Source organism: Petaurus breviceps, unplaced genomic scaffold (assembly GCF_028583685.1).
Source record: "Petaurus breviceps papuanus isolate PSGF00001 unplaced genomic scaffold, PetGlider_PUasm1.0 185, whole genome shotgun sequence".
Lineage (NCBI taxonomy): Eukaryota > Metazoa > Chordata > Mammalia > Diprotodontia > Petauridae > Petaurus > Petaurus breviceps.
Window position 1 is genome coordinate 12,408,341 of NW_027185797.1, and position 12,016 is coordinate 12,420,356.

At 42.5% G+C, this 12,016-nt stretch overlaps 1 protein-coding gene across 9 annotated transcripts in view; it reads right to left on the reverse strand.

Annotated features, from left to right (window-relative positions):
• Positions 1-9,552, reverse strand: part of SGO1 (shugoshin 1) — a 22,469-nt gene extending 12,917 nt beyond the window's left edge. Inside the window, exons 1-5 of one of the 9 annotated variants that reach the window (XM_069088471.1) lie at positions 9,512-9,552; positions 4,685-4,763; positions 2,711-2,859; positions 2,427-2,623; positions 1-70 (exon numbers count right to left, since the gene is read on the reverse strand). The exon at positions 1-70 is cut by the window's left edge and continues 92 nt beyond it. In XM_069088471.1, coding sequence (XP_068944572.1) covers positions 1-70; positions 2,427-2,623; positions 2,711-2,852 — 409 coding nt within the window. In that variant the 5' untranslated portion in view covers positions 2,853-2,859; positions 4,685-4,763; positions 9,512-9,552. Of the gene's footprint in view, positions 71-2,426; positions 2,624-2,710; positions 2,860-4,684; positions 4,764-8,546; positions 8,960-9,035; positions 9,203-9,258; positions 9,469-9,511 lie in introns of those variants that run through there. The other 8 variants (XM_069088472.1, XM_069088473.1, XM_069088465.1 and 5 more) reach the window with 8 other exon arrangements.
• Positions 9,553-12,016: the final 2,464 nt, after the last annotated feature.

Sequence of the window (12,016 nt, forward strand, 5' to 3'; positions counted from 1 at the left end):
GAAGGTCAGCTGTCTCTAGCAATTTTTGAGTGACTTTACAAATAATTCCTCTCAAAGCTGACAGTTTAGCCTGATTGAAGAAAAAAGAAAAATGTTTACATTATGTTAGAATGAATTCCTAAATATTGTCAATGAATTCCTAAATATTGTCAATCACTAAAACTATTTTGGGAGAGAGGTAGGGAAAAAGTGTTATCAATAAGACACCAGGCACAGAGTCAAACCAAATTTCTATGTGACACAAGTCCAGTCCTTTTAGAGCTTAATTAATGTAGGGGGTGGGGAATGAGGGTGGGTGTAGAGAACTTTCAGGAGTCCCCCGGCTCTGCTAATGAAATGTTCCCCTCCCCTATATAACCCTGAAAGGTTACAGGGCAGATAAGCAGGAGGCTGTATAAACTTGTTTGGATGTAGAGAACTTTTGGGGTCCCTTGACCCGCTAAGGGAATATTCCCCTACCTAATACAGTTACATGCAAGGTTACAGGGCAGATAAGCAAGAGCAAGTAATCTTTTTTGTTTATGCCTCCAGATATGGTCCTAGGATATTACCTAATAAATAACGAACCTTAAGCAAGGGTAAATAGTAAATAAGATTAAGGGAGGGTCCTTGTACATTATCTACATTCTTTTTTTGGGGGGGCACATAAGCTCTGTGAGCCCCTTGCATCTTTGGCTGTGTATGAAATGGTCCTGTAATAAACAGATTATTAATTACACCCCCGTCTCGTTATTCTCACCGCTCGCTAGCTCACCTACTGCGCTGGCCGCAGTAGGTGGGGAACAACTAAGGGAGAAGAAGAACTAAACCCCAACAACTACAATACACAATATTAAATGTACCAGAGAAGCAGAAACAAAAAGCGCTAGGGGAATTGCAAAATGGAAAGTTGTTAAAGATCAAAAAGGTAGTGTTTGAACAAGGTTTTAAAGGATGTGGAGGGATTCCATGGGTAAAGATAAGGAGGACATTTCAGACGTAGGAAATGACTTAAGAAAAAGACACAGGAGCAGCAAAGCTCAGGGCACACTTTGGGGACAGAGTAGCTCACTTTAGTTGGAATGGAGAGTATGAAAAGGAACAATATGATATTAGGCTAGAAGGTCAAGTGGACCCAAATTGTGGAGGGCCTTGAAAAATGGGCAAAAGTTTGACTACACTGACAAGGAACAGGGAGCCACAGACAATTTTTGAGCAGAAAAGTGACATGAGTAGATCTTTGCACATAGTTTCCAAGTCATTTCCATTTGGTTTTGCAGTGCATTGTACTTTTCAATAGGTTTGTCCTGGCTACCAAAATAATGGTTCTATTTCCCCTATGTAAGTAACAATTGATGGCATATGAAAACTGCCCAGAAGGGTGCTGAATCAAAGAAAGGCAGAACAGCCAATATGGGATTTTACATTTGCAGTAGAAAATAGATAACTCATACATGAAAGTGAAAGTTAACTATAGTGTGAAACCTCTTAGTCTTAACTAATATAATCTGCTGTTTCTAAACCTGGCTTACATTAATAACATGATACCAGGTTTGTATAAATAAATGCAGTTAGATTTAAATAACTAAACTGTCAATAAACTTGATCCCCCTAAAAATAGCAATAATAAAAATGCTGAAAAAATATTGGCTGTTAATATCAAAAGACCATTGTGGGTGAAACCTTTTCCCAAATCAATCTACTGAAATTCAGAGTACTGAATCTGGTCATGTTCATATAATCATATGAAACAGAATCAGAAAAAAGAACTGGGTCAGGATGATTAAAAAGATTGTTTTGGTAACTTGAACCATAAGATCAATGCCTATAAATTCCTGCTGCAAAATGGAAAGAAAGGTAATAAGAGTCTTTTGACCTGGTATAATTTACCTGCTGTCTTTAGAACCAGCTTAAACTCTCTTAGCTTAGTGACTCATCTCGGTCACTCAGTTCAATCTGCTAAATGATCATCAATGCATAAAGTCAAGTGTTTGATTTGCTGTTTGCTTTAAAGACAAATAGGTACCAAGCACTTCCAGTGTATACTCAAGGCAATGGAGACAGAAAAACAACTAAAATGAGCTCCTGCCCTCAGGAAGGAGCATGGCAGATACAAACAAGTGTAAGGAAAAGTGAGAGCAGAGAGAACATGAATAATGAGCACCAAGGTGTGATCAAGGGAGGCTTCCTGGAATAGACGGCTCATGGGGTTATAATGGCTTTGAAAGAAGGCCAACTTGAAAAGCATAAGCATCCACTCCATAATTGAATCCTTGGGTCAGAACTGTACCAGACTCTTAAGACTGAGTAATGTAATCAATAGGAAAAACCTACTGCTATTAAATTTTAAAAGTAAAATTGAACTAGATGTAATAGTTAAAATAATTAATTTAAAGGTCTTAACATTTTCTTCTGGGAAAACAACTTTTTTTTGGTAATGAAAATACCTCAGTAGAATCTTCTGCTTGCTGTGAAGCCAGCTGCCTTCTTAATTCAAATAGCTGAAGGTTTAGGTATTGGCATTCTTTCTCCAAATTTAGAATGATGTCTTGGGCATCTCTCACCTTGGATCTTTCATTTTCTAAAGCTAAAGCTAGAGCTCTGTTGTTCTCCTGGTAACTTTTCAACTGTGTAGATGGGCTGGCTGAAAGAAATATTCAATGGCTTATTAAATATTAAATGCAAATTTTGTGAATGTTGTCAAAAGAAAATAAATATGAAAGCTTCTTACGGAGTATCTTGCACTTTGCAGTCAGGAAGGGCTTGGGTTTACCAATTTGTGCCAATCGCTTGTTTCTTTTCTCTCTCATCCGTTCCTTTATATTTTCCAGACTATCCTGAAAGGATTTCTTAAGGCATTTTTCCTTAGACATCTTCTACCTAGAGATTTCACAGGGGGAAAAATTATTTAAGTGAATCATTTCAAGCAATAATTCATTTGTTATGAAATAAACTATGTAACCGAAACATAAGAACACAGGCTGTGTCTGGAGATTTGGCAATTACTTGTATATGATTATCCAATCAATGTATATAGTTTAGACAAAGTCTAGTCTGATTTTGTAGCTCTCCCAATTTCAATGACCATTTCTAATGTCATCCTGGTCAGGTGACCTATGGAATAGGTTTAAATATGAAGGCATTTCTAAAAGACTGATTTTCCACTTAAAGATTCTTAAAGCACTTTCCTTGTCTGATAACATTTTTAAGCTTTCGCTATGGATGATGTCATTAACAGGGCTACTTGCTACCCTCCTCATCCTCCTGTACTCCTGACTGGGCAGTCCACCATACCACGTTTCTGCCATGTCACTGCTATGCTTCTATTCAATTCCACCTGCCTTCCTGAGGCCCTGCAGTAATACTGCTAGTGCATATAAAAACATGCCAGTCATTTCCCATGACTCCATTCATCATCCAAACACCCCCACTGGGAGCCATTCATTCTCTTATCTGGTGTCTTCCCCCATAACAATGTTAGCTCTGTGAAGGCAGGGGCTCTTCTTTTTCACTTTTATCCTCAGGGCAGAGCAGTACCTAGCATACAGTAAATTCTTAATGCATGCTCATTTACTCATTCATTCACATTATATTTCTACCTATCTGTTAGTCCCTAGATTGCTAAATCTGAAGCCTCCTAGGACTCAATGGTTACATTTTCATCAAGTACAGTACCCTTGAGGCCAGTGAGAACAAAATATGAACATGATTACACAGAAATAACCAAGTTTCCAATTTTTGGTAAATCATTCTGGCTTGATTTTTGAGGTTTTTGGAATCAGGACAGAAGCATTTATATACTTTTGTTTTGCTTTTTTCCCCCCCTTCAACTTCCTATTATCACTCAGGTGTCCAACTGGATGGATATTTTACTAGGTTCTTTAAAGAGATCACAGTGAATTTCCTTGAACTCAACCTAGCAAAGTCAATTTAAATTTAAATTTCAGGCTTTTCTATACTCATCAACTTTAACATTAATATCCAAAATACATAAAAAATATCGATAAATTCAAAGTTCCAGTTCCACTGTAACATCATATATAGTTAACAATAAGCACAGGTAGAAATATATAATCTTGAAAGTCTTTAGGATCTTTATAGAATATCTAGGTCAACTTATTTTATCTATAAAACTAACATCCAGAAAAATCCAAGACCATATAGCTATTTAGTAGACAGCCAAGGGGTCAAGATCTAGGTGCCCTGACTACTTAGTAAATTTATGACACATGCTAAATAGATCTTTAAATATACATAGACTTTTTTCTTTTCTTTTTTTTTTTTAAAGTGATCGGGGTTAAGTAACTTGCTCAAGGTTACACGGCCAGTTATTTCTGGGTGTGATGCTAAGTATCCGAGCCCGGATTTGATCCCCAGGTCATCCCGACACTGGAGCCAGTGCTCTTACTCGCTGAGCCACCTGGCCGCCCCTTAAATAAGGTAATATTCTTTTTTTTTTTTGGAGGGGCAGTTGGGGTTAAGTGACTTGCCCAAGGTCACACGGCTAGTTTTTGTGTTAAGCGTCTGAGGCCGGATTTGAACTAAGGTCCTCCTGACTCCAGGGATGGTGCTTTAGTCACTGCACCACCTAGCCGTCCCTATACATAGACTTTTAAAATCCACAAGCAGCACTCAGTGTCAGTAAAAGAGAATGACATTTTTGTTATAAAAGCACTATTGTGCATAGTTTGGGGCAAATTCTAACCTGTGACTTTTTCAGTGTGCGTACTCCTCCCACAGACAGATGGCAACTTCTTGAAGCGGTAGTAGTTCTTTAAGAGTCGCTGTAGACAAAGAAAAAAATTATCAACCTGCCGTCAATTTGGTGATAAACTCTGATTGTAGCTAGGTTGGTTTTTGGATTACGGACGGAGTCTATCCTAGGGCCCAAGTTAAGAACTGCCAAAGCTTACAGTCTGCTGGCATAGCCTTGAAGAACTCAGGGTCATCTCCATGACATGATGAGACAGCAAAGTATATAGGACTTTAACGGGAAAGAGTGACAAGTGTTTGTGTTAAATATAAAAACAAAATTGCTTAGTATGCTATACTTGTATTAAAACAAATGTTGATAATCAAATGTACTCAACTTAAAAAGAAAACTTTTCATTTAGTTCTATCCATCAGATATTTATTGATGTGCAAAGCTTGGGAGTGGGAAAGAATAGGGATGGATACAAAGCTGATAAGTCACATTTCCTGCTTTCAAGGCATTTATTAGGTAAGTGTATATCTGCACTGGGGGATGGGGCAGAGTTAACATCAGAATCTGGGTAAACAAAAAACTACTGAACAAGGGATATTAAACACTTTTCAAATCCCAAAGTATTATATAGTATTAGCTACTATTAATAATAGTAGCTATGGGGTTTTAGAGGAAGAGATTATATCTGGTTTGAGGAAAAAGGGAAAAGCTTTATGGAGAAGATAGCTCTTGAGAGATAGGTTGGATTTTAACAGGTGAGGATGTTGGAGAAGACGCAATGATCATAGCATAAGCTAAGGCCTAAAGTAAAGGTGTCAAACTCAAATAGAGAAGGATCCCAGTGGGGCATACTGACCCAAAACTACAAATTAACATTGATTGTGTTATACAATATTTTTATTTATTTTGTTAAACAATTCCCAATGACATTTTAATCTGGTTAGCGCTACACTCAGGAATTTAATATCTCTGGCCTAAAGTAAAGGATGTATAAGCAGGTAGGTGTGGCGAACAGCAAGTAGTTCAGTTTAGATGACCTGCTAAATAAAAGAAATTCTTGGATCTGGCATTCAAGACACTTTATGATCTGGCTCCAATGTTACCTTCCAGTCTGATTTCATGATATTTTTCCTTTGTGTATGATACTAACCAGAAAAACCTAGGCTAGTCTATTTCCTTTCCCACTTGTCCACACTTGTACTTATCTGTTCTCATTATCTGGCACAGACCATCCCCAGCTTAGTCTATTGACATAATTATTGTCTTCTAAGGTTTAACTCAAGATACCACCAACCCAAAGGATGCCTTTCCTGATCTCTCCAGCTCATCCCTCCTCGAATCTCTCAAACTACTTTGGCTTTTTCTTCTATGTAGTTATTCATTATCTAAGTTCTGAAAACAAACAACTTTAACTTGTCCTCTCTCCTTGCTTTAAAATTTGAGTGAAGGTGCTGTCATCTTTCATTTAGGTATCTCAGCTTAGTACAGTATCTGGCATTTAGTAATAGGCCTCAGTTTCCTCAACTGTAAATGAAGGAGTTGGACCTGATGGTCTTGAAAGTCTCCTCTAGCTCCAAATCCAAATTGTAGGACAAATATTGAATTGAAGGTTAGGGAGTGGTAGGAGATAAAAGTTTAAAGCAAGGCTGGGGGCCATATTATTGAGGGCCTTAAATGTAAAGCTAAGAACATTGAACGCATTCCATGGTCAACCATTGACTGAAAAGATTCTGGAAGGGGCAGTGACTTCTGGTAAGCAGATTCTAGAACCTCCATTCTTTTCTATGATGCTACATACTCTTTTGCTTTAAAATTCAGATTTCTTCTTTAATATGTCCCATAACAAATTTTTTTTGCCTCAATGTTCTGAATCCAATTCTTTCCTTTACAACTCCCTTCTCAGAATCCAGAATCTCAATTCATTTTCTCCAGTTCTTTTGGCTTTTTCCACACCTACACTGACTAACAGCAACCTTTATGAAGAAGTATCTCTAGGTCTGGGTTATTTTACTTTTTGTCAGATTAGACCTTGTGATATATAATAAACAGTAACATTCTAAGTTATATTGGAAGCTTTGTAGAATGCCCACATGTATTTTTAAGGAATACTTCTTACAAAGAAAAAGAAAACAAACCTTAATCGGAAGGCACAAGCAAGATAACTAGTTATGTCATAGAAAAATGAAAAGTACAAATGGAAACACTTACTGTCATATCACTCCTAAGGAACTGAACTTGTGATTTATTTGGTATCAACGTAGGTCAACAAACTCTCTACATTTAATAGTCTTAGAGCTGCTGCCTAGAGACCACTGCCAAGCTGTGACTTGCCTAGTGTCTAGAAGCATTCAGTGGGTATTAGAAGTGACACTCAAACCCAGGTCTTCCTGGTGGCTGGCTGCCCACTCTCTGTCTCCTATATCTTATATAGGCTTTATGCCCTTGCACATGAGAAGCACTTACTTTATTTGGACTCTTAAAGGTATTAAAACTAGACAAAAGTCACTCAGATGCCTTACAAAAGCATGTATTAGTGACCTTGGATCCGCAAAGGCTATGCCAGCAGGGCATAAGCTCTGGCAGTGTGAACATGGGCAGGATTCTGGCTGCTGGCTCTTGGCCAGACCAATTTAGCTAAGTGGGGAGACTGGCCAATATATGATCAATTATTTGGCCATGATTGCTTATAAAAATTAAAAAAGGGACAGTCTGGACCAAATAAGAGTGATTTTTTTCCAGGAAATGGCCAAGACATTGGGTAGATTATGGTAAGAATTCCTTTTGTAAATGTATTGAACTAGATGGCTCTTGTGGTCCATTTCAGTTCTTAAAATACTGTGAATAAACAAACTAAGCTTACAGAGCAAAGATCAAACACCTATCAGTAAGCATGCTTACAAAAAGTTTTATTAATGTCATCAAAATAGTAATTACCAATGAAACATTTCACAATAAATAGGGAAGCTACCATGCCTTATTTTGCATGTCTCAGTTACATCTAAGATTGTTTATATAGACTCAAGTTTGCACATATGAGCTCTGATCAGGCTTTGGGCAAGTGATAGCAGAAGGAATGTGTCTGAATAAGTCAGGTCAGGCTCTTGATGGTGAATCCCATTTTAGGAGACTATGTACTATTCTGGGGAGTGATGGGATCAGAACAATGTCAAAGGGTTTTGCAAACCTCAGAACCCATCCAAGTGCTCTCTACTGTTACTTCATTTTAGAGTCTATAAATAATACTCTATTACAGCCACATACTCCTTTTGGGGAGAAATGAATCAAAACATCGAAGAGTCATCTTTGTTGTTGCATCTGTCCAGGAATTTTTTATGATAATCTATATAACTCTGTAAGCTCTACAAAATCTTTAGGAGAATGACCTATACACTTAAAGAGGTCATCCCTTCAGGGAAATATGAAAAAGGAACAGAAAACCTTTTTAAAAGAAAATTCTCCAAGAACACATCTTTACTGTCACAAAACTGACAAAAGGTTAGAGCAGAGGGTCTTAATCAGGTCAGCAGACAGATTTCAGGATGTGAACTTACATGAGAAAAAAAAATCTACATCTTTATTTTTACTAACTTCTGACTGAAACTTAGCATTTCCTTTAAGGAATAACACAAATAAACACATTATTCTGAGAAGGTATCCATACGCGCAGAAAAGACTAATAACTCCTGGTTAGAGGGTCAGAGATTTTGAGCCGGAAGGGACCATCTAGTCCGATTCCCTCAATTACAGATGAGCAATCTAAGAAAGCCTTAGGGGGAACACTGTATCTTTGTTCCCCATACATTTTTAATTTTAAACTTAAGACGGAGCCCTCCTCCAACAACACCCTCCCGCGGGCCAAGACCTGCAGGGTTGGACTTTCTGGGGCTCCAAGGCGCCCTTGGCCCTCTGCTAAGTCGCCTGCACTTAGGGTCTGAACGAGGCACTTCCCCGTGTCCTGCTCAGCGCCCGCCGCGCGGGCACAGGCTCGGCCGCTTCGCTCTCCAGGATAAAACGGTAACGGCCGCGGTGGGCTGCAGAGCGCCAGAGACACCAACTCCCCAGGGGGCTTCGCTTGGAGGCTTGGACGCCGACCCAGCGCCGCGCCGAGATCGGCTCCCGGGCCGCCCACACGAGCTCTCACGTCCCACTCTACACACGAGCAGACAGAGGCTCCGTGACTCGGCCAGGGTCACCCTGCTCCGGATCCCGCTCGCCTCCCCCAGCCCGGGCCTGGCGTTCGCCCCCTTCTTCGCCTCCGCCTCTGGGAAGGAGGAGGCATCGGACAGGACCTAACCAGAGGCGGAGGCGAGGAGGAAGGGACGGGGAAGGGCCTGGGCAAAGGCTCGCTCACGAGGGGGAGGGGGGACGAGAGACCGTCTCGCGGATCCGTCCGGTCCGGAGCCACCGGGCGACAGACAATAGACAATTCCAGGCTTTCTGGGCCCTCGGCGAGGCCTGCGTGCGGCCTCCCCCGGGACGGACGGCCTCGGCATCTCCGGGCCTCCCCTCGAGTCCCGGGCCGTCGTCCCGTCTCCCGCCCGGCTGCCCTCCCGCCGCCAGCGGCTCGCTTCGACCTACGACCTCCGGCGACCCCGCCGCGGCGCCGCCTCCGGCTCCGGCTCCGGCCGGATCGGTTGGTTCCGTTTGCTCGGCGGCTTCCGGAGGCTCGTTCGAAATTCTCCGCTGCGCTCCCCCATTGGCAGACGGCCTCGCATCACGTGGGGCGGCCGAAGTCGCGCCGCCGTAGCCTGGGAGACTGGAGATGAGGGCGTGTGTGGGTACGTACTCCCCTCCCCCGCCCACTTGTGTACGTCACGTGACTCTTACTCTGGCCTCCTGCCTCTAGGATCCACTCCCCCTACTCGTCTGGGGCCCGCTGCTCTTTTTGCATCCGGGTACCTCATTTTCTCGCAAGGAGGAAGGAAACGATCGGCCCCGCCCCCGAAGCCCTGCCGCGCCGGGGCGGGGCGGGGCTTCGAGGCTCTTTGGGCGGGGTTACTTTGGGTCGCCCCGCGTCGCCCTCTGGTGGTGGAGAAGTGGAACGACGCTTCCATCCTTTCTGACTTTCTGACTCTTACTGGGCATTAAGATAAATAGATTCGCGCAGCCTGATTCAAGCAAAGTGCAACCTCGGCTAAGCAGATGGACTCAACCCAAACCAAAGCGGCCAACCCGTCTGGAGCTTCTACCCTTAACAGCTGCGCGACCTTGATCTAGTGGCTTCACCTTCTGGGTCTCAGTTCTTCTTTCTGTCAAATATAAAATAACCTTAAAGTCCGCTTTTCCCCGAATCTGCAGACTTTTGAGCTGTCGTGGACGCAGCGTGCAAAGTGCATGGATCTGGGGCCACGGGCGTCTGTGCAGCGTCAGTTACATTAGCAGGGGTGCGGAAGGCTCCTGCAGAGGGGGGCACCGGGGCTGGTGGGGAGGGGTGGCGGTCCGAGCTGGCAGAGATCTCAGGGGCAGCTCTCTGGTCCCTTCGCGAAGATAGCTTCCAGGAGCCGTTGGTTTGTCAGCGTAACAGCGGGGCCAAGTCCGTTCTCAGCCCCGCGAGCGAGGCAGGCAGATGCTTCAGTGGATAAAACGGAGTCAGAACGATCTGAGTTCAGATTCGACCTCAGAAGTCTGCTGGTTGTGTAGCCCTGCACAAGTCACTTCTGCCTGCCTCGATTTCCTCCCCTGTAAAACGGAGATGATCTCAAGTAGGTTCCGGGGTTGTTGTGAGGATCAAATAATATTTGTAGAGTACTTTGCAGACCTTAAATGCTAGCCGTTGTTGTTATTGTTGGTGCAGTTCTGGAAAACCCCGGGCTGAGAGATGAAGTGACTTCCATAGGGTTCGCACAGCTAGTGTCTGAACTAGGATTCGAATTCAGGTCTTCCCGATTTCAGTTCTTGGAGATGATTTGCTCGGCCTTTGAGGTGCAAAGGCAAAAATGAAAACAAATCTTTACCTTTAAGGAGCTTCCAGGGGAAAATAATACTCATGCAAATGAATAAATGCAAAGTATATACAAAGAAATTGCAATAGGGAGAGTGTTAAGGAGGTATTGAATATATTGTGTACAGCCAGGTTAATTCATGGTGTTCCATACCCCATAACAACTGTACATGGCAGGCCTCTCATATAGGGGCTGCACAGCTGTATGTGATGGCCCTCTGATAAAGGGGGGCTGCACAGCTGTATGTGATGGCCCTCTGGGAAGGGGGCTGCACAGCTGTATGTGATGGCCCTCTGGGAAGGGGGGCTGCAAGGCTGTATGTGATGGCCCTCTGGGAAGGGGGCTGCACAGCTGTATGTGACTGCCATCTCCTAAGAGGAGCTTCAGGATGTGTTGATCACAGCATAGGACAGGGCATGCAGGGGCTTTGATCCCCTTTTGGAAATGTGACAATGAGGATTGTCTTCTCCTATTATGAAAATTTAGCATTAAAAGCACTGTTTCAGCTTGAGCCTGGCCTATACAACATGTATGCCTCGTATGTTATAATAACCTCCTTTTTTCCTGCCTCAGTTTCCTGAGTTTTCCTGATTCATAAGGGTGAGACCCTAACCAAGGTTTTTCTTCCAGCAGAGGAAAGGGAAGAAGCATGGATTAGGGGTCTACTCCATGCCAGATACTGTGCTAAGCACTTTATACACATCTCATCTTGATTGTATTTAATAATTGAGGGGGTCAGGAAGAATCTTACTTGGGTAGCGGTACCTGGGCTGTGCTTTGAAGGAAGCTTGGAGTTCTCCATGGGGCACATAGAGGAGGGAAGGCATTCCACATTTGGGGTCCATGGAAGAGGAGATGGGGTGCTGTCATGGGAAGCGTTAGCAGTGTGACTGGAATGGCAAATATATGAAGGAGACTCAGAAAAGATGGCCAGGGAAAAATAAAGAAAAGGAAAGGGACGAGGGGTTCACATAGTGGAGGGCTTTAAATGCAAGCCTGAGCAGTCAGAATCTTTCTTTTAAATCAAGCCAAGCTCTTCTGGACAAGCTGGACCCAAGGGCTGGATTATAACTTTTACAACAAAGATACCAGCCTATTATGTCTTGTGCTTTTCTGTCTTCTTATTTGATCAATGTCAACAGGTATTTACTGAGTGCTCTGTGCACACAGATACAAGTGAAACACTCCCTGCCCTCAGAGAGCATACATTCTCTAGCAAGAGAGCACATATTTATACACAAGTATATTATACAAGGTATATGCAAAGTTGATAAAAGGTAAATTTAAAAAAATTGTTTATTTCATTTTTTTTACACACACTGAATGAAAGAGTAGGTCCTCCCACCAGAAAATTATTTACACCCAATTTTTTCCAAGGTAGAAATAGAAA